This window comes from Corticium candelabrum, chromosome 11, assembly GCF_963422355.1.
Source record: "Corticium candelabrum chromosome 11, ooCorCand1.1, whole genome shotgun sequence".
NCBI classification, from domain to species: domain Eukaryota; kingdom Metazoa; phylum Porifera; class Homoscleromorpha; order Homosclerophorida; family Plakinidae; genus Corticium; species Corticium candelabrum.
Genome location: NC_085095.1, coordinates 1,048,362 through 1,073,799, shown reverse-complemented (window position 1 = coordinate 1,073,799; position 25,438 = coordinate 1,048,362). Strand labels below are relative to the sequence as shown.

The window sequence follows — 25,438 nt, the reverse complement described above, 5'->3', positions numbered from 1 at the left end:
CGCTAACACAAATTAGAACATCACACCGGTGACGTCACTTGTGGCACAATGAGGACGTTGGGACGCAGGTTGTGAAATAAAGCGCGTTTTACGAATGTCCAATGCAATGAATGAACCGAAGTCGACAAGAGCTGAGCAGGGTAAGTCACGACAACCAACCGCATCTATCGGCTGGCGACTGTCCAAGCCTAAACTTGGTAAATCTCAAATCTATTTTATTCGAGCAGAATTGTACTTTCTAATCGCCAAATTTCTGAAAAATGGACCATGTCGTCAAGCGGCTCGGGTTAGCTGCCATTCTAGTTGCTGTAGCGGCCGTTTCGACGGGCTAATCGTCTTTGTGTTGCTTCGGCAGGCTCTTGCAGAAGAACTCGCTTCTCACAAGGTACGTTCTCGCTCTCCCCCGGCGAAATTTCTCTCATTTAGGGCTGGAAACGTTGAAATCAACTCGGCTGTCGGTTGCGTGGTCGAGTGACGGACGTGCACTTGACTTGTTTTCGACTTTAGTTATAGCGTTGCGAGTTGTTTCGTTGCATGTTGCGAGTGAGACCCCGTTCTGGGGTTGATCTGTTGTGGTTTTTGTAGATTTTGGAGAAACGCGTTCATTGGACGGGGAGAGAAGACGATCAGAGTTTTGACGAATTGGTAAGGAAGTTTTCGAAAAACACGATTTTTGCAATCGACGAGCAGTGAGTGTTTGTGCTTACGTAAAACGCAACACGCCTCCCAGGACGTGCTTCTGATTGGTCACATGACTTGTCACCCACGTGAAGCCCAAGGAATTCTGAGCCGACGCATCCGGGTACTGAAACTAGTTGTACGGTATCCGTAGGCGCCTCGCGTTCGTGCGTAGCACGTCCAACGGAGTTTTCAGACCGTCTACTGAAACGCCGAGTCCTAGCTAGACAATACGTATTTGTTGAAACCCTAGCTGTCATGGAAGTAAACATGCAAACTTCCTAGTAGTCTAGATTACGTATATAGGCCTGGTATAGGTAGTCGTCGTTTTGCGATCGTGATCAAGACAATTGAAATGTACAGTCTAGGTATGCACTCAGTTCCGTTGTAACGACAGTGGTATGGTATTTACTGACATAGAAATTGATGTCAGCAAACATTGACTATCAACAGTGTTAGATGCAGCACAGTGTAGTAAAGGATTGATCATACTGATGTGTGAATAGTTGACTGTAGGTGGCATTCAACTCCTGGAGGTGTTTCTTGGTTGTCATGTACACACAGTCCCTAGCTACAATACAAAAGGATGTGGTTACGACGGAACTTCATGAAGCATTTTCTTCGTCGTTTGGTCACTTGCACGAATCGTTCTTAGGCGCATCTGTAGTCGGACACAGAAACGATTTTTAAGGTAGGTCCTGTCATGAAACGTGGTCATGGGGAGGAGAAATTTGAGATTTGTGTACACACACACACAGACACACACACACACACACACACACACACACACACACACACACACACACACACATACCAAAAGCTGGATGGAGAGCCATATAGGACCACGCCCCTTTCTGTTGTGTGACCAGATTAGAAGCCTCGCTACGCTCGGCAATAATGTTTCTGGCAGACTTTGAGCTGCCATGGCTTTTAATTTTCTACGTTGGCTGTGATCTTTTGTCAGTCTAATCTTTCTATGTTGTGGATGCTTATTTAGAGGTCTCAGATGTTTGTTTTCAAGAAAGGAGATTGCACAGTGTAGGGCTCATGACGACTTTATCTAAGGCTTATTGGATGTGTATCATTTTACTCTTAATAATTAAATGATAGTAAGAAGGTTCTCATCACGCTGGCTCCATCAACAAGAACAAATCGCCACACCATTTGTAGGGCAAATTTACACCCTGTCACAGTGACATGTCAAATTCTAATTTGTCCTTTGTTGCATCAAGTTGTTGTGATTTTGGATCAAACTTGAATATTATCACGTCAACGCCATATTCTGTAAAATCTAATGTGTTTCCTGTCACTTCAAATTTACATAATCAGGGGCAGCGGAGCGAGTCGCAAGTTGGGGGGCATGAAAGGACGTCTGAGTACATGAAGTAGAGTGAGCTTTCAGTAGGCATTTCCTGTCGGGAAGCGCGTTCTAATGTTGAACTTTATTAACTTTGCAGTTGTTGATCGTCAAGTTGGGGGGAAATTGCCCCTCTGCCGCCACTGATAATGCCAATCAAAATGCCAGTAAGTGAGCTCCCCAAGATTCAACTGAATTCAGAAGACACTGTTAGAAAAAGTGGTCGTCAAGTTGTCAATTGACTGACTAACTGAGTTCGTCACGACGTGTAACAATACCAGTGAAGTTGCCATCCTGATGTCTAAAGTCCCTCAACTTATCGTGGACTCAATAAATTAGATGCTGTAGATTATAATAGTGAAATTACTCAACTGAGACTGAGAGTGACATGTCTGACATCCTGGGATTTTGTTCACTTGCTAGAACAATCAGTATCATTATTTGATATTAATGAAATATATGTAAGAGTGTTAACTAAACTCCTTGATTTTGTGAGGTTGACAAGATAATGACTACGTCTGTCATAAAATTTCAAACACTGAGAAAAGCTCACTTACAGTTGACATGTGGGTTGTGCGATCTCATCAATCCCATCGTATATGCCTTCTAGTATTGGATCTGTGGAGATCACACCATGTAGTCATAGTCATCACCATTTATTAGTTTTATTATAAACTTTATGGCAAACTACCATGCATTGTATTGAACCACAGCATTTTATTAATTTGTTGTGATTGCTGTGACAGGCGGAGCGTTTCCCACACATTGGGGATAATCATCTGCTGCAAGTTCTTGAGCATGTTGGACCATTGCTGGATCGTCATGCACCTCCCAGTGTGTCTGGCATCAAGACTTTTCTAGGATCTGGTCGCCAGTCTCTTTTGAGAAAAGAGAATGGTGTGTTTGTGTTTGCCGTGCATCTGTCTTGCTGTCTTTCTCTGTCAGCTTTCTTTCCCTGTTTGTGTCTTTCTGTCTGTCGGTCGGTCGGTCAAAGAGCATTTATTGAAAACATTAAAGCTAATACAGAAAATACTGCATATAACTCTTAAGAGTTCAAGATGGCATCTGTCTGTCTGTCTGTCTGTTTGTGTACATGTGTGTGTGTGTGTGTGTGTGTGTGTGTGTGTGTGTGTGTGTGTGTGTGTGTGTGTGTGTCTGTTTCTCTGTCTGTCTATTTGTCTGTCTGTCTGTCTGTTTGTCTGCCTGTCTGTTTGTCTGTCTGTCTGTTTGTCTGTCTGTCTGTGTTTGTGTGTGTGTGTGTCTGTCTGTCTGTCTGTCTGTCTGTCTGTCTGTCTGTCTGTCTGTGTTTGTGTGTGTCTGTGTCTGTGTCTGTGTGTGTGTGTGTGTGTGTGTCTGTGTGCTGTTACACTTAAACATGTCACCTTTCTCCTATAGATATCGTGACTAAAGTAGTCAGGACTTCTCTGGAATTTGCTACTTCAAGAAACGTGAACATTAGAATCAATTCGTCTTTGTCTCGAAGTACTAACATCGGTCAGTATATCTTGTGTTGAAACAATGAGACACGTGATCACAGTGTCACTGATTTAGCCCACGTTGTTGGTGGCCGAAGTCTGTGTGGCTTCACAAACCGACGTAACATGGTTCATGATGCTTTCTATGACAAGCTGAAATTGGTAAGCACAATCTACTGTATGTACAGGAATGCATATGCAGTGTAAAGATGGATCAGTCTTGTTGTAAACTAAAAGTCAGATCATTGTCTATGTTACTTAATCATCTGTCTGTTGTGTGTCTGTATGTTGTCTGCATGTTGTCTGTGTGTTTGTTTGTGCATCTAGTGTGTTTGTTTGTATATAGTCTCTGTTTGTTTATCATTCGTTGTTTGTCTGTCTGTATGTCTGTCTGTTTGTCTGTCTGTTTGTTTGTCTGTCTGTTTGTCTGTCTGTTTGTCCATCTGTTTGTTTGTCTGTCTGTTTGTTGTCTGTTTATTGTAAGTAAACTTTGTCAGTTAATGTACCAGTCTGTGTAAGTACATCAAATGTTGTCTTGTATTCTAGTTATTGTGATGTCATATTTTTATTCATGAAATCCTATACATGCTATAATACACACAATGGACAGCATTTTAACAGTACTCTACAGTGATGGTCATTGATATAGCCTTGTCTTTTAGCATCGAAGAGTGCTAGGCCATCTGGCTCCAGTCTACTGTCTGCTTCTGGATAGAACGGGGAGTCGAATATTTACAGTCAGTTTCATTGCTAAGCTTTGGGTCTGTGAAATATTGGCATCGTCACATACGTTGTGATGTACGTTAGGGAGCCGACGATAACTTGGTGAAGATCTGGTCGCTCACTGATGGTCACCTGTTGATGACATTGCGAGGTCACCAGTCTGAGATTGCCGACATTTCATTGAATTGTGAGAACACGATGCTGGCAACTGGAGGTCTTGACAAGGTACAGACCAAGTCCCAAAGTATTGCAGTACAGCTACAGTACAACCCCGATTATCCGGACTTTTTCCTGCATAAGCCAAATTGTCCAGATAACCGAATGTTTGGATAATGGAAATGATGGTGTGGTGACTCTCTTGAGGCTTACTCATACGTTACCAGTCAAGTACATAATGAACAAATAATTAAATTAGTATACAACAACATTAGGTCAACAACAACTCAACATGTTTACACATTTGTAAAGTCCTCTATGGTTCCAATTTTGCAGTCAGTTCATCGGTTTCCATGTTGGAATGACGTCACGTGGGAAATACGTGATTTTTTGGTGGAAATAAACTTGTGTAGATGATCGAAATGTCCAGATAATCAGGGGGAGTGTAATGAGAGAAGGGCAGATATGATTGTTATTGCTATCATCTACGTGTACACACGTGTGATGTGGTTGGTATCAGCTACTCTCTGTTCGCGTTGACTTTGCGCTTTGAAAATCTGTAATAACTTCTGCGCAATAGGGCGAACAGTGACGATCTTGGTATCGTTCGAAACCGCAAGTTCCCGGATTTTCTATAGTTAGGGTAACGAAGGCATATCAAGAGTCGTTAGGGTTCTTAACTCATTAAGATGGTTTGGTCTTACAACAAGAATGCTGCTAATAGAGGAAGTAGCCAATTAACAAGGTCACTAAATGGTCCGCTGCCTTGACATCAACACACGGTTGCTCTTGTTTTGCGAGTAGTTGCTTGTATTTCTGACTCCTCTTCTCGTTCTGTTTCGTCTTGATAGCCTGCGATTTCCTCTACTGTTACCTAACATCTTTGTATTGTAATATGACTTCTAAATTGTACAGTTAATGGGATATTACTTAACATCTGAGTGTGGTAAACAAATACAGCTGCATCGTTAGTCACTTCCGAGCGCAAAGTCAACGCCAACAGAAAGTAAATGTAATTGTACTAAAAACTTAGTAGGAACGAAGGCAGCTTTGTGTGCCATAGCTCTTGTGTCTTCTGACATTGTTATATTTTGAATTTTATGACTGTCATTGTCCACACGTTTGACGTTAATTAGTTTGGTGGTGATCAGGTGTATTGGGTAGAGGACAGACTGCAGTGACATGATGTTTTCAACAGATGCAATGAGAAGATGCACAGACATTTGTATCAATTATTGTGTGACAAACGCATCGTAGTGGGCCAGAGCTTACTGTTTGTGTGTTTTGATGTTGTTTGGACCACAACTGTCTTTTGAACAAGTAGAAAGAAGGATAGGGAGAGAGCAGCTTGTTAGGTTGACGTTTTTATTCTGATAATTTATGCAGTCAGTTACTGTCTCAGTTAATCATGAAAACGGTTTCGGTAGTTAGTGACTTATGAGTATACACATTGGGTTTAGACCATTCGTGTTTGGGACGTGAAGACAGGAGCTCCGATTGCCGTCCTGCATGGTCATTCTGGAGGTATCACGTCTGTTGAATTTTCACCGTCGCCGTTTACAGAATCGAGGTTGAGACAAGCACTTTCTCTATGAATCAAAACAGCAAATTATTGTGATGCAATTTACAGGTGTTTGATATCAACCGGGAAGGATGGCTCTTTGTGTATATGGCAGTGGGACTCTGAATCGAATGAATTTGGGTGAGACATTCATTCCTTATGTATGAGCTGACGTCTGTGTGACGTTCTGTCGTTCATGAAGGTCGGAGCCCATCAAGTTTAATGAGAGACAAAGAGTGGGTGACCAACTTCTTTGTACGGCATTCAGTCCAGGTGGATCTTTTCTGGTAACCGGAGGCACTGATCACACAGTGAGGGTTTACAGAGTCAATCCAGCTCCGTCACAACAAATAGCAGAGCTACATGGACACACAGTAAGATTGTTTGACAGCTGCTGTTACAGGCTGCCATAGGGTTAGCACAAGAAATGAAATGTAGTAAGCAATCTTACACTGTTTTCTCTACTATAGGCCAGACCAACTAAATTTGATGCTCAGATATGTTGACATGAAAACCAAACCAACCGACCAGAATAATAATAATGATGAGCATGTGCAGTTTTTGTTGCACTGCATACGAATATCAGATAAGAAAATGGCCATTAAAACAAAAGATGGTGATATGAAGCAGAACACGGTAACAGTCACTGGAGCACATGAACAGTTAACACTTGTAGAGTCATTGATACTTAGTCATTGGATGTATATATACTACCAAGTCATTTTATAGCAAGCATGTTATCATTGCAAACGTGCACATCAAACTTTTGATTTTATTTTGGTCAAGCTCAAAACTGGACGGGCAAATCCAAGCATCAAGAAACTTAGTTGGTCTGGTCTAAGTGGTAAATGTGCACAATAGGGTACACACTCGCTTGTGTATTTGCCTTACAGCTTGCTACATCAATTGTAGCATAGAGTGTGAGATTTTATAGAGCAGGACAAAAAGCATACGTGATATAGAGCAGATTATCTTTATTGTACTCCACAAATGAATCGGCCAACAAGTTTCTCAGATTACATCATGCAAACATATAGATAATTATTTCTAGTTTATTGAAGGTTTAGTAGCAACGGTTGGTCTAGAGTTACCTACTTGTTGGCATTCGTTTCAGGATCAAGTGCTAAGTATTGCATTCAGTCAGAGAGGAAATCGGTTTCTGACCGGCTCTGATGACGGAACGGCTCGAGTTTGGCAATATCTGACTGGACAGTGGAGAAGCAACGTGCTCAGCATGCTGTGCAGAAAGTGAGTGTTAACGGAACATACCATACACACAGTGTGAATACTGAGAGTCTAACATTTGTTTGTATGCTCAACATTTTCATCTGAAATCAGTAAAATGCCATTTAATGGTTTCAAACTTTGTCTAGAAAGTTGTTAGGCTTGGGAGCAGAATGCAAGTTGATGAAGGGTTGCACATGACAGTTGTTGTATGACACAATATCGTAGACTGGGAATCGTCTAAATCTCTATTTTTGAATTTGGGAAATTTTAATTTGGTGATGTACACGTTCTTGCGACGTATGATGGCACCAGATGTACACAGCGCAGTGTGTTCCTGTGTTTTGTATTGTATGTGTGGCGTTGCACATAGGTGGAGACAGATGCAGCCCAACTAAGTACACACACATGCATGCGCACACACACACACACACATGCACGCACACACACACACTTGCACATGCACACATGTGCAATGGAACATATCACAAAATGATACTGACAAATTGTAACCTTGGTGATTCACTCGTCAATTGCTAAATCACCAAACTGTCACCGAATTTTCCGGTGTGTACAGTGGAACACCTCCATGTCTGTGTTTACCGCAAAGAATACTTTAGAATTGCTAGTTCATTGCCACATGAATAACGAGTTGATCATTTACTTTGTGAACCATAAAAATGCGTGTTATTTACTGTTGTTTACTGTTGTTTACTGTTGTCAACAGCCTGGCTTTCTACGATGTTGTCTATTGCAGAGATCATGATTACTTGTTGGCAGCTCGTGTTGGCAAGCTGAAAGTGACGATGATATCATGGAGTTGTAATGATCGTTTTATCATCACTGCAGCCAATGACACAGCCGTTCGCATATGGGACAGCAACAGTTTGAGTCTAATCCACATGCTCAAAGTATGTGACATTGTTATCAGTCTGATGTTAATGCTGTCTGTGTCCATGTGGTCAGTCAGTCATCTGACCTTTAATTAAACTAAATTAATTTTTATAATTGAATTAAATTAATTTTTTAAAGACTTGGTGCAATGCCAGTAACAGTTTAGTCTCACAGTTAATCAGTTGTTGTGAATTTTACTTTTTTAATAGAGACTTGAAGGTTTGGGAACTGACTTTGTCATACAGACAGAGCCAAGATTTATGTTCACGATTTCTTGTCTTGTAGGATCATCAGAAAGATGTTTATGTTCTGGAACCTCATTCAGTGGACGAGTGGGTGTTATTGACTGCCGGTAACACTCGCTGCATAGCCCATTCACACGAGCACCTATAACCAGGCCAACACGTGTGATGCTGAAATGGCTCACCTCAAACTGTCATGCCAGCACAGTTTGGTTCATCTCGGCTTACATTCACTGTATGAATGGCAACCAACTGCCGAACTGGAGTCTCACATAGCCAGACCCTCACTTTCACATCATACATGTACTCTCTCATAAGCCAAACGTTCTCACGTCGGTCGCGTAGTGTTAGCATTTCTAATATACACGTGAACCATACGTAGTTAGCCTGCATAGCAAGAGACACACCTACTAAGTGAGCTCGCTCACTTTTTCTGGGATGCATTCGATTTGCCCATTCCAACGATTCTGGAATGAAGAGAATAGTTATTCCGGAATGGCGGGTGTGATTTTGAAGTGTGTGACGCTTGTGCAGTAGTTTCTGTATGTCTTTTGTCATGGCTGACGAGCTATTGTGCATGTATGGTTTGCAGCTTGGTCAAAACAAACAGGTATTCCTTTCATTCTCAATCCTCTAGAAAACCAAGTAAACTGGTCGACGAAGTGGTTTACTTGGAATAGTAAACCGATCTGACAGAGTGGAATACAAGGCAAATTTTTAGTCGGACATCTTACTCTAGCAAAAGATGTTGACGTGATATTTTAAATTTTAGGCATTCATTCTTATATGATTTCGCAATCCTTGTAATTATCGACATCGACATTTAGTTCAATTTCTTTATTTGTTGCGTCGTATTCACTACAGTATTTATTTTCTATCAAAAGATAAGTATTACAGTGTTACAATGTTGTCATGTATGCACTCACGCATTTGGGAATCATCAACTCTAATTAGATTTTGCCTGCTGCTTCCATCAGTTGTCTAGATGTTTGGTTGCTCATAGATTCCTTACCATCCATGCAATAACTATTACGGCTTGACCAGTCATGTAGGTATGTCCAATCAAAGCAAATTGTGTCAGTCATGAACACCAGTTGGTTGGTCAATGACCGATGACCGCACTCTGGATCATTCCAGAGTGCGAATCAAACAATTATTCCCGTATTCCTAGTATTCTAGAATGGTTGGAATGAGCAAATCGAATGCACCCCTGATCGCTGTGTGAACAGAGACTGGCTCAGCTGTCTGGCACCGATTGGTTTGGTTTGGTTTGAAAGGAGCTCATGTGGAAAGGCTATAAGTTAGGGTGACATCAGGGCTATAAGCTACTCTGTTTTGTTGTACACTATTGCAGGTCATGATGGTCGTATCATACTATGGAACATAGAGACGGGCGTGAAACTGAAAGAATTTGAGAATAAGGTACGTAATTTAACAAACAGAATTTTTAGAAATGTCTGTTCCCCCCTTCGGCATGTTTAGGTGACAGACAGACTCTAGCTCTGCTTGTATCATGTCACGTGGTTTTTGGCAACCCTGATTGGTCGAAACAGCGGGTACAAATGATTTGTACCCTGGAATGCACTGATACCTCCTGACTACATCTAACTACTTACAGTAAACGGTTACATGCAGGTTGAGTCAACCGTCACCGTTGAACGCCAAATAAGAAGTAAGATTTACGTACGCACAAGTCTACTTTGAATGCTCAAAATGAACGGGAATTCAAACCAACCAATGGCCTCGCATGATACAAATCACTTATTGAATGGGCTGGTCTCGGATATCGTTGTTATTACACCTCGGGAGAGTGGCAGCTAATACCTCGATAAATACCTCGGCTTTGCCTCAGTAATTATCTCGGAATTAGCTGCCACTCCCCTCGGGTAATAACAACGATATTCTCGACGTGCCCCTACGATAACTAGTAATTGTCACATCGATATCTATAGAAAATTGATCATCCAGGCAACAGACCTTTCACACTTATTGTTAGTATCTGACTTTATGCCTGCTGCTCAAAAGGCAATTAAATACGTCTGTTTGCTATGAAATGCTCTTCAGCGAGGGACGTTTTGCCCGTGGAATGACATTGAGAGGCACATGCAGGCAAATTAGAATTTGTGGAGATCGCTACGTTTAGTTAGTAGTAATGTGCGACATCCATGATTGTTACCCGAGGTGCAGAAGCACTAGGGATAGTAACGCCGGCCATAGACCAGCAACTCAATGACTCACCGACTTGCCATGCTTTCTGCGTAACACGTGACCAGATAAATCTGCCGGTCCTTTCTCACGCTTGCTGTGTACAGCTAAAGCGTAGATAAATTTTTATAATTAATTCTTTTGACACTTTAAATTCCTTAAATACTTGCATAATATGCTAAGGTAGTTACAGAAAAACTATGTGTCATTCAGTTTTTGTTTCTTGACTTTACTTGTGTTTCATTGATAGTATGATTCCGATGTCGGCGTCAGTGGTGGAGCTGCTCTGTTGGAGGGAAAGTCAAGCGCCGACGGATTAACGTACGTTCTTACCGATTGCCAGGGATCGTTGAGTATATATGGCTTTGGGTCAAGTCAGGAATACATGAAGGTGTGTAGTACAGAGGGATTTTTGTGTACTTTTTTATGAGTTGGTTTGGGTTATCAGGTGCCAGATCATCAGTTCTTTCATACCGACTACCGTCCGCTGATAAGAGATGCGAATGGATATGTGCTTGACGAACAGGTCGGTCACTAACGTGATTAAAAATTTTGTCTAGCAGTGTGGAAAATAGGGAATTAGTTTGGCTCGGACAGACTGAGCCTAGGTAGAACTCTTGTATGGTGTTACATGTATAACTAAGTGCCTCCCTTACTGCAGCCATTTTGCTTGTAATTTTTTACAACCAACTTCCAACGGAGAAATGTTTTTAAAGGCAGCTGAGGTTTTCTCTGGATAAAGCATGATAGGAGGCACCTAAGTTCATGAAATTAACAGTTACACCATTGGAAAGGCCATCACGTGCAAAGAGACAAGGTTTACACTATCATGTATGTGTAGGGGTGGATGTTTTGTCCAAACATGTCCCAACACTGGTGCAGTATTTGGTTGGACAGACAACACATTTGGTGGGACGTTGTCCTATGTCCTACCATTATTTTCCACACCATCTAGTTTGTGTGGTTGTACTTCTGCTATGAGTTTAGGCCACTCCAAGAAATATATTAGACTAGCTGAATAGCCAGTTCTCCGTGCAGGTACATTAGTTTATTAGTTGTTAGTCAATTAATTTAATGTTGTATGCAAATTTATGTTGTTGCATGAGTATCCGGTTCTGAGTATTTATCATGAACTATACCTCATTTCCATGCATTTTCTCCGTTCTAAAGAATTAGCAGCGTTTTCATGTGGAGAAACACAAGCATTAGTTTCCCGTTGTATGTCAGCGTTCTCACGCATTAGCAGTGCGCCATGCTCAGAAACGGTAGATAGGAGTCCAAAGTCGTACACTAAGGAATGTTTGAGAATTCCATACAACTGAAACACAATACTAAAGGTGACAATAGCCACAAATCCAGTCTCTTACAAAATAACGTGGGATGATAGCCTTGTTTCAAACGTACGTACAAGTGTTGCTTGCAGTCCTGGATGCATTGCCTCTGATTCTAGTCCCGGATGCCCTTCCAGTGACCCGGAAAGCACCCCTCTTCAGGCTGTTGTCCGGGAAGTAGCACCTAGAATTTACTCTAGACTAGTCATGGCTTCATGCAAAACAACAGTGGTCCGAGTTAATCAAAGCCTGATAAGAGACTTTCTGTAGTGTTGTATTGCGCATGCGCAACCTATGAACATTGCTAAGAAGGGCTTAATTACTGGCAATCGAAGTTGATTTTCCTTGCCAGGGCACTGGAACATATGTTACACACAATAGCTTCAATGCAAAGTCTACCTCACATGAGATCGGCTCCAGTGCGCATGTCTGACCGTAAAGAGCAGACAGCATGTGTTGTGGACCAGCCCATCCTGCCATGCTCCCAATAATCTCTAGTGAGAACGCTGGTATGTGATTAATTGTGTTGTTGCATGAGTATCTCGTTCTGACAATTTATCATTATTAGTGTATACAAAGTTATGAATATTTAGATAGATTTGAACAATTAAAGTTTGACTAATTTGAAGCTGAAAGAAGTTTGTATGCAAACAGATTATCAAATAGCTTCTGCGACTGCTTAAATGGCTGCTTTTCAGGCATTTTCTGTACTGTATTCCAGTGTTTGAAACTGCGGTTGCTAATTTGCCAATGGCGACTAAAACCTTCCCCTGGTGACTGAATGTTTCAAAGCTAGTTTATATCTATTATTGTACTTATTAATAATAAAAATCATTGCAGGTCAGTTGTGTGGTGTTTTGACATGTTCCCATTTCTGTTGTTTGTCTGTTTGTTTGTCTATCTGTTCATGTGTCTATCTGTCTGTCTGTGTGTTTGTCCATCTGTCTGTCTGTCCATCTGTTTATCCATCTGTCTGTCTGTCGATCTGTTTGTCTATCTGTCTGTTTGTCTGTCTGTTTATTTGTCTGTCTGTTTATTTGTCTGTCTGTCTGTCTGTTTTCTTGTCTGTCTGTCAGTCAGTGATTTTTAAGAAGTTGTCAAAGTTGTCTAAGTGCAACTTCAATGACTTTACATATGATAGAGGCATTCAACGTTTTGTTCATTGACTGTTATTGTTTGCATAAAGTTAGCGCTTGTTATCGGTAGAGTAAGCATTCAAATAGAACAATCTGTGTGTCTGTCTGTAAAGTTTTATACGCATTAACATGCCACACAAACTGTCATATTCTGTAGTGTGTCTGTCTGTCTTTCTGTCTTTCTATCTGTTTGTAATTATTATTATTAAATATGTATAATATTGTTTGGTAAAATCTGCTACGTCTGGGGTGCTTGTAGTCTCTGAGAGTCAATCATGCTTGTGTAGTTAACTAATCGCAATTGTTACTGTTGAGTGGCGACTTCGGTTATACTGTGTGTATTGTAATGTGACACTCTAGCAGACAGAATGTATTCAGAACGTTTGTAGATGCAAGGCGATTGGTTGGTTTGAATTACCGTTCATTGTGAGCGTTCAAAGTAGAGGTGTGGGTACGTAAATCTTACTTTGTATTTGGTGTGCAGTTGCAGTTCTAATTTGTAGACTGTACAGTTTAAGGTGCAGGGTCACGGTCGGACATGCGCACTGCATCTCTTTGAAAAGGGTGCACTTTTCAAACACTCAGCAACCGCAGCAAGGACTTAGACACTCTAATTTGCACTGAAGGCAGAGCTGACTGAAGTCTAGTCTCTGTATAGCCTGAATTGCGACGATCAAGACGTTGCAGTATGAGGTTGCATTAGACCAGTATCTTTGTTCTATGCTCTTTAGATGTAGATCTTGTTTTCGAAATTTTTCTTCTAAACCTCAAACTGAGGTTGCTACACTGCAGTTTTGGTAAATTTGACAAGCACCCTCGCACTTTGAGCCAGGTCGGAGTTCCTTACACTCTGCACGTGACCAGAAAGCACACGTCACATTCCCATGTGTTGCATTTGCCGTAGTCACGTCTTTCTCTCAGTGAGTCTTAGAGTAACCAAGCGCACTCAGTTCACAGTGAGCACCAAATATTTGTATTGTTTAAAGCTTACACTGCTGCCGTGCTCGTCAATCGACTCCTAAATAGCCAGTTTTGCAGTAGTTTGTCTATTGACCTTTGCGCATGTGCAACATATGAATAGCATTTGAAGGGCTTACTTCAAGTTACTGGCGATCGAAACTGATTTTCTTGCCAGGACACTTGAACATACGTTACGTACAACAGCTATGGCACAAAAGCTATCTCACTTGAAATCGGCTCAAGTGCGCATGTCTGACCGTGACCCTGCACTTTTAAAGTATAGTCTAGTAATTACAGCAGATTCTGTTACACAAATCACTACAAATTTTGAACATAGCTTGCTTGTTTATTAATAAATAATTATTAAAAGGTGAAGCGTGTAGCTATCATATTTTTGACAACAAAATGATATTTATGACGTCATACTCTCAAAACAAACAACAAATTTTACAAGTTCAAAAACAAATTTATCTATTTTTATTGTAAAATTGTACAGTGCCAGTAGCCTCGGTAATTAAGACTGCTTTCTGCACATGATGGGAGGGAAGAGTGGGAGGAGAGAAGAAAGCAGTCTGGGGACAGCTCTATTGTAAGTGACTTCGGAAAAGGCGTAACTGCTCAAGTTCAGAAACATCTGCTCCAATCAAATCCACCGCTCAAAAAATGGCCAATCATCGCTGTAGACAACTGCTGACATCAATGAGTACTTTGTGTTACTTCTAAGCGATTCTCAGACGACTGTAATAGCACAGTGGGGTGCAGCTAACACGAATGTGACGATACTCTACTTGTTTCGCTCCTGATGACAAGATAACTTGTCGAATGCTTGTCAGATGTTACCGGATGATAAAGCCATTGCAGAGGCTGTGTCCGACTACTTTGTCTACTTTAGGTGTCGAAGCCTTGAAAACCCTTCAACTGCTTGCTAAACGATTTTAGTACGGGGTCACGATGTCTTTGCCTTCTCCCTACCGGATTCAGTAAAGTGACTCATTTTCTATGTTCTCTTGAGTCCCATTTGTTTGTAGTCGGCTGGAAGTAAACGGCTTCTGGCAATATCCCACGGGCCATCTGGTGCTTGTTATTGTTCCTAATGAAAGTGGGTATCTTATTATTGATTAACATGAACACCGCCTGCCCATTTCTGAAGTCAATTACAATAGAGCTGTGCTTTCTTCTCTTCTCCCACTGTCCCCTTCCATTGCGTGCAGAAAGCAGTCTGGAACACCAAGGCTGTACAGTGCCAGTTACTAAAATAGATTAATATTAATTTATGTGCATGTTGGGATTCCAAGGGTTGTTTACCTTGTTGAGTAAGAAATTCTGTGAATTTTGAACACTGCTATTTGCATTTGTAAGCCAACTACATAAAACATTGATCTCATCGATGTTTGGCATTCTAGACACAACTGGCTCCTCACCTTATGCCTCCTCCATACGTGGTCAATGCCGATGGAAATCCGTATCCTCCAGAGTACCAGCAAATAGTGTGTGCTTGTAAGCCGAGGCACCGAGACGAGCATTCTGCTAATGATTCTCGAGATACGGTCAGTACTAGGGAATACGAAGAGGGCACGAGTCGATTGGATGCTGCTATTGCACGTCTACAGAGACAGAAAGACATAACAATAGCTAGTGGTATGACAGACTCGTCCGACTCAGGGGTAGGATCAAGTCAGGTGGAGGAATCGGAATCGTTCCCTTCACACCCATCTCAAACTTCAGATCTCTCTGAGATCAGGCAACGACTGCATCAGTCATCGTCCGTCAACTTCGTTCACGAACTCCCTCAGATGCAATTGCAGATGAGCAGTTTTGTGTCACCAGGTTGCCATGTGCAACGGCATCCATATGTGCCTCAGTTATTTGGTGATAACGTGTATCCTACAGCTGCAGTACAGTACGGATCGGGAGGTGGTTTATGGCCGCAGTATGGTAACCCGTCTACAAGCTGGCCGTTTGTGCCAGAAAGTCTGCAGACATTAGATCATCAAGGAGTAGCCGGTAATAATAACTTATTGATGGGACGATCGATGATTTCGTTTAGTGAAGCTGCTGGACTTCACCGGCAGGATATTTATCATCCAGAGTCGTCTTATTTGGCAAGTAATACTGAAGGAGTCTTAGGACAAAGTAGTGGAACAAACGTGTGTGGTCGACTTCCCCAACCTTTGTTGTGTTCTCCCACCCTAGGAGGTTCTCAACCTCCACCATCTGTTAGTAGATTATGTCCAATGAGTCAATGGCCAGAACAAGCAGCTGGCCGTGAAGCTGGCGTGAATCATACTACCAATTCTGTTGTCCCAGATGTGGGGCCGAGTGGGTTGACAACGATGCCACAACAAAGACAATGGAATACGTGTATCTCGTCTGATGGAGCTGATGTCAGACACTTTGACATGACTAGTCAAAATGAGGTCGTCGGTGAAGATGCCGGAATCTCTGAAACGCCTAGAGAAAACGTCGACGTCGGAAACTCGGACGACCCGGTCGTCATTCGTGCTAACAACGAGCCGATCTCTGGTAGTGTGGCCAGTTTCTTGGGACTCGATTATAAGGAGGCTCTTATGTGGTGGAGATCTCGAGTTATAGTACCGGATCTACCACCTGCTGTGGCTATGCTTCAAGAAATGCGGCGCAAGTTTCTTGCCGAGGAAGAACTAAGACAGTTTGCAGAAGAGTCGAGTAAGTCGCCACCTCTTGCAGATGGCGACGGACCTTCAGAGCCCGTGGCGATTCCAGACTCTCCTCGGACGCAACGAAGGAGGAAGAGGAATGTGTTACAGCAGCAGCTTGCCGAGGCTGCGGCTAATGCTCGAGGTTCAAGTACTCGACGAACTCGTGTCGTGTCTATGCGAAGCGACGAAGAGTTGGCCGTTGTCAGCAGCAGTAGCAGCGCCGAAGAATTTGAAGAAGAGTGGCATGTGAGCAGGTTGGTCGGTTGTTGTCACACACACACACACACACACACACACACACACACACACACACACACACACACACACACACACACACACACACACACACACACACACACACACTTACGTGTTTTATTTGTTTGTATTTAATCCTGTTAGTGATTCAAGTGAGTACTCAGACTGGATGGGAGACGTAGGCATCAGTATTCATGCAAGAGCACATGCTCCCAGAACTCAGAGATCATCTCGACGTCGAAGACGTGTCGTACATTCCGTAGCAAGCGACGAAGACGATCCAGAGGGTCAGAACGAGCCAGCAGAGTCAGACCAGGAAGAACCGCCACTCGATGAAACAGGGACATCTGCATCGGCTGAAACAAGCAGACAGGGAAATTCAAGTAGCAGATCGAGGAAGAAACGTAGTGGTGTCAAGGAATCGTCTGATGATTCAACATGGCCGGTATGTTTGTGGTGCAGTAACTTTGATTACCTGGACTTTTTGGTGGAAACCAAATTGTGCGGATAATTGAAACAATGGTGTGTGTGTGTCTAGTGTGTGTGTGTGTGTGTGTGTGTGTGTGTGTGTGCGCGCGCGCGCGCACGTGCATGTCACTGTGTGTATGCCTATACATTCCATTGCCTTAATAACATTTTGTTTAAAGTGGGTTTTGTAATCAGATTTGTTTCTGATTTTTAGCCAGTCGGCATAGACTTGTCTGCATACATGCCATCGCAGTGGCTCCTGCAGACAGAACCGACACTGAATCCATTATTTCCTCAACTCGGAGACAAGGTGCAATCCATTAGACTGTACAATTATACGAATGTGAGGATATCATGTTGTGTGTGTATCGCAGGTGATTTACTGTTGGCAAGGCCACGAACAGTACATCAATGCAGTCATACTAAATGATGTTTATAAAATTAAGACGAGGCATTTTCCATGGCAGAGACTTCGACTGCGAGTAAGCTGCGTTTTGTACCTTGATGTTCTCTACCATAACACCACACACACACACACACACACACACACACACACACACACACACACACACACACACACACACACACACACACACACACACACACTAATTGCAGTTACATTTCTAGCCTCACGAAGTGTGTATGGTGCTGAGCATGCATTTTGTGGTTGGTCCCCCAACTCTCTGCTCGATGAAGCTTGGTGAGAATGGCAATCATGCAAGTTTTGTGTGTGGTAGATTTCTAATGTTACGTTTGTGTTGACTTCAGGTATTCTATCAAGGAGTCAGATCGGTACTTCGGTTCACCATACGTTTAGTTTAAGGTAGGCCGTGTATTGCTTGAGTTCATATTAATCAGTGTTTTGCAGCCTGTTATGTATTGGGTAGATTCGTTATTAGTGGCATTTGTTTGGTCAGGGCAGTTATTTGTAGTTAGGCAAGACCAAATATGAATAAATAAATAAATATAAATAAATGTAAATAAATATAAATAGATAGACAGCTGCAGCTGAGATGGACAAGGATGATCGTCACGATGCAAGAGTGTCTTCTGCCGGCGGGTTTTTATCCCTTGGTAGTGGAAACACTTGGACTTTGGTCAACTGATAGTTTAGAAGTGTTGGAATCAATAGCTTTGAAAGTATGTGCTGTGCTAGCTGTTCCTTTCTGGGAGACTTTCGAGGACTTGTTAGAGCAGCTTTCTATAAAATTATGGCTTTATAACACTAGAATGATCTCTAGCCGCATGCTTGCAGAAATCATGTTTTGAGTTGGGACTTTCCTGTATGAGTCTATGTACACAGTGGTGGGTACATGTAGCCTCGTCCCCAGACTCACGAGAACCTGGCAGTGTCCGGTTTCCGTACAGGAGGCTGAAAGTGTCATATAGGAACCGGACACTGCCAGGCTCACGTGAGTCTGGGGACGAGGCTAGGTACATGTGTGTATGTTTATATAAATATCTAAATAAACTCATGCACATGGCTACCGCTGCTGCTCATTTGTATGTCAAATTGCTGTCATTGACTCATTGTCTGCTCTCGAAGATCGTGCTGTCCCCTTTGGACCTGATCTTCTATGTCATCATACATTTACTCATTTTCAAACACAAACTGAATTGCTTGTTTTGTTGAGCACTTGTTTATGTGGTTCTAAACTTTAATAACTGAAGCGTTGTCTAGGACAAGACAACTAAACTGCGGATACTCAAATGTCACACGGTCATGTTTTTGTCTTTTTTCACCTGGTCAGTCAGGTTTTATGTCAAAAGTTCCGAACATCAAGAAATTCAGTTTGTCTAGCTTTAGTTGCAATCTCTAGCTCGATTATTACTGGGAAGAGGGGCTAGTACAGATCAGTGCTAATTTGGGTACTCGTTTTCTCTTATTAAATTAATATATGTTCACGGATAGCACGAAGTGTGCAGAGTGAGTAGCAATTTTTTGCTTTAGATATCATGACATGGCTGACGTTCCTGACTTTCTTATTCCATATGATCATTTCAAGACGGCCGTCTTAAGAAGATGGACTCCAGGTATGTCAGAGGCTGTTACACACTGAGCATTACTGACGACTGTTCTGCATGTATGAGATCAGGTGATCGATTTCGATGCAAGATCGACGATGCTTGGTGGACGGGCTCGTTAGTGTCACGTGAACCGTGGCAAGCGATCGTTCCCGACAGCTTGTGGCAGTGTTTTCTAGTCCAGTAAGCACGTCGGCCAGTACCCAGACTTTACCTCACTGGTAGTAAATCACTTACAATGTCAAATGCACGTTAGCTTGTTACTAGTATTGATGACGTGTTTGTATGTCTGTCTGTTTGTCTGGCTGTCTGTTTGTCTGGCTGTCTGTTCAAACTACAGTGCACACTATATGCACTAACTACACATACACATTATGACTGTCCACTGAGAGCTGAAGTCTTCTTGCAGCTGTATTCGTTGAGGAGAGATGAGAACTTCTTTGTAAGGGTCTTGCTGTTGCATTTTTGGAGTTGGACAGCAAATCTCTTCCTCCAATAGTCCAAGAATTCTGGGGCATTTGGTTTGCCCTCCTCATTGACTGAACTGTGAGATAGATGTTGCAGATATTGAAATCCTTTTACTCCCCATCTTCCAAAGTGCTCAAAGACAAGGGTATCATTCTCACAGAGGCGCCGGCACGCCTGGTCTCTTCTCTGAATTGTACTTTCATTTTTTCTTAACGCCTCAGAGCCGCTGCCCCATTGGTGTATGTGAAGTTGGAAAGGTTTCAGAGCTCCAGGGATGGGAGAGAGATATATCTAACTTGATGGTCTGTCTGTCTGTCTGTCTGTCTGTCTGCTTGTCTGTCTGTCTGTCTGTCTGTCAATACATATATTTCAAACATCAAACTATACTACATATCAGCAAAAGGCAAAAAGTAAAGTTTGCAAGCTACATGAAAATACACATATGTGTACACATAGCAGCAAAAAAATTATGCTACTACCCAGCTTTCAGCCAACTAATGGCTGAAAAACTAGGTGCTGCTAGAGTCCAGTTTAAATTCTTCAGTTGCACGGAGTGCCGACGGTTTTCTTCTGATGACGCTGGCATTACATCTTTGCAGTTGGATTGCAAATCTTTTTCTTCAAAAATCTAAGAATTCTGGAGGATGTCTGTTTGTCTGTCTGTCTGTCTGTGTATCCGTCTGTGTGTGTGTGTGTGTGTGTGTGTGTGTGTGTGTGTGTGTGTGTGTGTGTGTGTGTGTGTGTGTGTGTGTGTGTGTGTGTGTAGTTAAGTGAAAACGTGTTCTACCAGTGAGGGTTGGCTTTGATACGGTGCCGATTACCTTTGTCTTTCAATCGCATTTCGGATACGTGACACAGATTTCCTCATAGGTGGGATACCGGCGAAGAACAAGAAAAGCTCAGTCCGTGGGATCTCGACGTCGTCGATTCTGGAGTAAAGAGTCGGCCGAGAAGTTCTCTATCTGAGGACCTCGCGTTGGCTCTTCAGTTTGCCATTGCTCCCGGCGTGCAGACACGAAGTCAAGCAGCAACCGCAAACTCATCCGTCTTTGTCGAGGAGCAGCAACAGCATGCGGATCTACTTGAAATTCTAAGCATAGACAGTGGGAGTGACGATGCTTGGGGCGAAGAGGGCGAGGCAGTCGCGAGAGATCGAATACTACGAGGTCTGGATGTTATCCGGTCGCTCCCGATTTCGGAACCATTCCAGCAAACTGTTGATAGTGAGGAATACCCTGATTACTATTTGACGATTCCGTATCCGGTCGATCTAGGAACGATCCGACTGAGACTCAGCAATGGATACTACAGGTTGGTTGGTTTCTGTGATGTATTGTATATCTCTGTGCTGTGATAATAACGTTATGTTGTGTTGGATGTAAATAATGTCTCTCTAGACGCTTGAACTCGTTTCTGTGGGACGTGAAGACGATTTATAGAAATGCCGTTACGTACAACGAAGAAGACAGCCAGATTGTTGAATCGGCGGAGATGCTAACAGAGTTGGTGTGCAAGTTTGCAAGGTATTTGCATGTAGGATGCTTGTAATATACTTATGTTTATGTTTGTGTCTGTTTGTCTGTCAATACATATATTTAAAATTTCAACACTATTACATTCTAAATGTCCATGTCTGTCTGTCTGTCTGTGTCTTTCTGTGTGTGTGTGTGTGTGTGTGTGTGTGTGTGTGTGTGTGTGTGTGTGTGTGTGTATTGTTTGTATGTTGTTTGAGTCACGTTTGTTATCTAGTGATCGCAACTGTCTTGACCCGTCGGTGTTCTACAACCATTCAGACGTACAGGGAGTGTTAGACGAAGGCGAGGAATACAAAGCAGAGACAGCGGAGAGCAGTGATAGCGCCACCGAAATTGAAGACGAGGCGGCAACCAATCACAACGAAAACGCTGCCAGAGAGGATAGCAACGAGCCTCCCGTCGTCTCATCGGAGAGCAGATCAAAGAGTAATCGGAAACGAATATTGAGTGAAGTAAGTGATTCGTCGTATGCATGCAATGTGTATGTGATGTCGTTGCTCTAATTTCAGGTGAGCTCTGATGGTTGTTCAACGCAAAGTAAAAGATCGAAGACAGTCGACGATCAGGCCAGTACAAATTATGTAGAAATGGAAATGTAACTGATAGCTTGTGCAACCAGGTCAGCACAGGCTGGTGCTTGTCAACTTGGTTTCAGAGCAATCTTGTTGTGCTGGCTCATGCTGATGTGGTCCCGTTGCATTGTGTGAACGATACCCGAGTTGAGTTGCCTTGCCCATGCTTAATACGTGTGAGAATTTTTTGGAATGAGTGAGAGACTGTGCCTCGTTCACCCTTGAAGCTCTATAGATTTCATGATGGTACTGTTGTACAGCTACACAAGAAGAATATGCGAGCTGCTTGGTGTGATCTATGATTTTTGTAGAGTGCATATGTTTAACGCACAATGAGTGTGAGGAAAACACACCCATTAACCAGCATCATTGCTTTCTAAGTACAATGGTACACTAGCTTCTCTAAACGGGCCAGCTCAGTCGAGCCTGACTCAGCTTTGTATGTATAAGTCATCGTATGATTAGTGTGCTATATGGCTTTTGCCATACCGACACGAGGGGCGGAGTTATCACTCAGGGCAAAGCCAAAAGCTATAACCCTCGCTCTGATATAGTCATATGGCACACTAATCATATAATAATTGATTTATGTCATGGTCACATCATGTGTATAAGTTAGAGGGCGATATTAAACAGAAGTAACTTATTGCGCACTTGCTGTGCAGTATGTCATATCCATCAGCTAAATACGCGCTCGTGACCATGGTAAGTTAATGCTCTTGCATTGGTTTGGATTGTGTATGAGGCTACTTCTTGAGGTCAATTTGCTGTGTTGAGAAATTTGCATTTACATTGTTTTTGGTGCTAGGGTGCAAAACGCCTCAGCACATGGTTGTTTGTTAATTGGTTACTAATAATTAGGGGACTGTGGCTGCAGTTGTTGCATCAGTACTCATGCTTGTGTCAGCATCGTTGGCTTGGTATTGTTATTAGTGTTGATGACGTGGGTGGTACATACATTCAAACCTCCCTAATCTGGGCAGTATGGGATCATTCACTGTCCGGATTCTAGAAATGTCCGGAAGATAAAGAAAGGTAGCATACGTTATGCCCTTGGAATCCCAGACCATCTTAATGTAAAGTTTGGTGAATGTCAGACCACTTCTGCATACAGTTAGGGTTAGATGGAGCGATGGAAACAACTGCTGAGCTTTCTCTTGCAACAAATGATCTGACGCTGTAGCTTCCCTGCTACGTTCTTGTTTAAATCAGACGTAGCATGCACTGTCTAGATGGCCGAAATGAGGTTATCTCATAATTCTCCGCTTCTTAGCGTATTCTGGTGCATCAGCAGCAGACATGTGCGTTTTGATCTTATTGCGATGTTTCCATATGTCTGATACTGTAGACTTAGGAATTCTGAAGATCTCTGAGGAAGACTGTTGCGACTGATCTTTGCCTATTTCATGAATAATTTTAAGCTTTGTTTCAAGGCTGATGCAGTTGCTTTCTTTTCTTGGAATCCAGACGTATGCGTTCTTCTACTCACTGGCACGTGATAGTCAAGATGGCTTGGGAATTGAGTGTTTATATGGGGAGTTTCTTGCCAAAGTGCTTATCCTTGGAGCCCCAAGACCTGCTGTGCACTGGGTAAAAGTGTCCAGTCTAGGGAGGTGTCCGGATTTCGGAGGTCCAGATTAGGGAGGTTTGAGTGTATTATCCATTGTATTGTGTCGTTTGCACAAGTTACTATGAGCTATCATTGTTGTTACATAAGTTTATGGATGAATTACTTAGAAACAGTGTTATGTTGGAAGCATCACTAGAATTGATGATCTTCTTTTTACAGGCATGGGTACCGTTAGGAGTTGAGCTAGTAGACGAGATGATTAGTCTGCCGTTCTCACTTCCGTTTAGATCGCCAGTTGACTTGGATTTGTATCCAGTTAGTATGCAGCTGACGTTTTTGGTGTTTAATTGTAGCGACAATTTGATTTCTTTAGGACTACACGACTTACATAAATCACCCTATGGATTTTGAAAGTGTGAAACGAAAACTAGAGGCTGGCACGTATGGCACTCCAGTAGAATTTTGTGACGACGTTCGTCTCATCTTTGCTAATTCTCGGTTGTACAATAGAGTGCCCAAGTCTCAGGTTAGAACCGATTTTGGTGGACACCAAATGCTATTGATTGATATCATTGAATTGTTAGATTGTTCATTGGACTAACAAGCTGTCAATGCACTTTGAAAATCGGGTTATTGGTTTTTTGTCTAATTGTGGTGTTGACCATACGGAATTGAGTCACTTGCAACCGAGTCGGACTACTGTGACGAAAGCTAGTCATACTCCCAGTTATGACTATGACGGTGCAGGTGAGTCCAGTACAAGCAATCTGGATACAAATGAGTCATCGAGTAGCAGTGTTGAAACCGAGGAGGACGAAGAGCGTTTGCCTGCTCACAATCAAACACATCAACAACAGACAGTAAATGAACGAAAGACGTCGAAACGATTAAAGAAAAATGCATCTGTTTCAGAAGAAGAATCTGATTATGGTGCTGCTGGTGAGTATACTGATAGTGATGATGACTTACCCAAGCGACCACAAAGGAAATCTAATCGAGCTAGTCAACGTAATAGGCAACAGTCTCGCTCATGGAGGAAGGACTCGAGTGAGGATCGACTTCCAGTAACAAGGCCAAGGAGGCAAACAGCTGGCAGACGATTGTCAGTCTCTAATGAGTGGGACACATATAGCAGTAGTAGCAGACCTCAACGGCAGGCAGCCGTTCGAGCTCGTGAAAATGTTGCTCTGTTGGACTTGATGGAAGATGTATGGGATGAAAGTAGTTTGAGACACAATCACAGTCGAGGCAGCCACACACGAAGTCGTCGGTTTGTTAGCTGGGATGCTAATGATCACACACATGGTGTAGATGATCAGCAGATATCGGCTTGCATGACAAGACATGGACGAATTGTTAGGCCGAGTACTCGGACTCGAATGTATGATGGAGATTAGTGTTTTTGAGTGTCGTTTAATTTACTAGATTGTTATGACTCGGTACAATTGTGGAATAGATTTTTAATTATACTTGTACAACTTCTTCCACGTTAATGAGTGGAAGTGCTAAATTCAATTAGTTTTTCACTTACTTGGTTGTTTTGTTTGCATCAGCTGGAGGTCCTGAAATGAATTTGTCGCATGTTTTATGATGTCGACTACAGTTGATGCGGTAACGTCAAATTTAGGATCAAGTGTCCAACCGGTCGTCTCCTCTGGTTACTGATGAGATTTCCCTTCTAACAATGTACTGAATGAAAGAGACAGTCTGGGTTTTGTAGTCTAATGTTTGTTTCTCTTTCTTTGTACTTATAAACATTGTAATGACAAATTACAAGTTGTACTGTAGAGACCGAGTTTGACAATTGTCAACACAATTTTGGAATGAATTACCAGAAAGACTTAGTAGGAGGAAAGCTTAGAGAGCAAGCAAAGATTTAAGTTAGTCTACGTATGTAGAGTAGCTTGCTCAGAAACGTGGTCTGC

General features: G+C 42.4%; 1 protein-coding gene across 2 annotated transcripts; it reads left to right on the top strand.

The window, feature by feature from the left end:
- Positions 1 to 29: 29 nt before the first annotated feature.
- On the top strand, positions 30 to 25,043 carry LOC134186707 (bromodomain and WD repeat-containing protein 3-like). Of its 2 annotated transcripts, XM_062654737.1 has the most exons (34): positions 30 to 140; positions 228 to 286; positions 356 to 385; positions 586 to 645; positions 2,782 to 2,932; positions 3,431 to 3,529; positions 3,587 to 3,672; positions 4,173 to 4,247; positions 4,318 to 4,458; positions 5,850 to 5,959; positions 6,020 to 6,091; positions 6,153 to 6,324; positions 7,065 to 7,198; positions 7,932 to 8,085; positions 8,354 to 8,420; positions 9,665 to 9,732; positions 10,766 to 10,906; positions 10,964 to 11,041; positions 15,346 to 16,874; positions 17,020 to 17,320; positions 17,558 to 17,653; positions 17,718 to 17,825; positions 17,971 to 18,043; positions 18,112 to 18,166; positions 19,295 to 19,377; positions 19,440 to 19,551; positions 20,707 to 21,147; positions 21,234 to 21,359; positions 21,586 to 21,823; positions 21,881 to 21,937; positions 23,733 to 23,828; positions 23,887 to 23,954; positions 24,024 to 24,039; positions 24,098 to 25,043. In XM_062654737.1, exons 1-34 carry the CDS (start codon positions 95 to 97, stop codon positions 24,908 to 24,910), a joined length of 5,955 nt encoding a protein of 1,984 aa, XP_062510721.1. In that variant the 5' UTR covers positions 30 to 94; the 3' UTR covers positions 24,911 to 25,043. The 2 variants fall into 2 exon arrangements, with proteins under 2 accessions (XP_062510721.1, XP_062510720.1); XM_062654736.1 differs by having other exon boundaries at positions 23,887 to 24,039.
- The last annotated feature ends 395 nt before the right edge of the window (positions 25,044 to 25,438 follow it).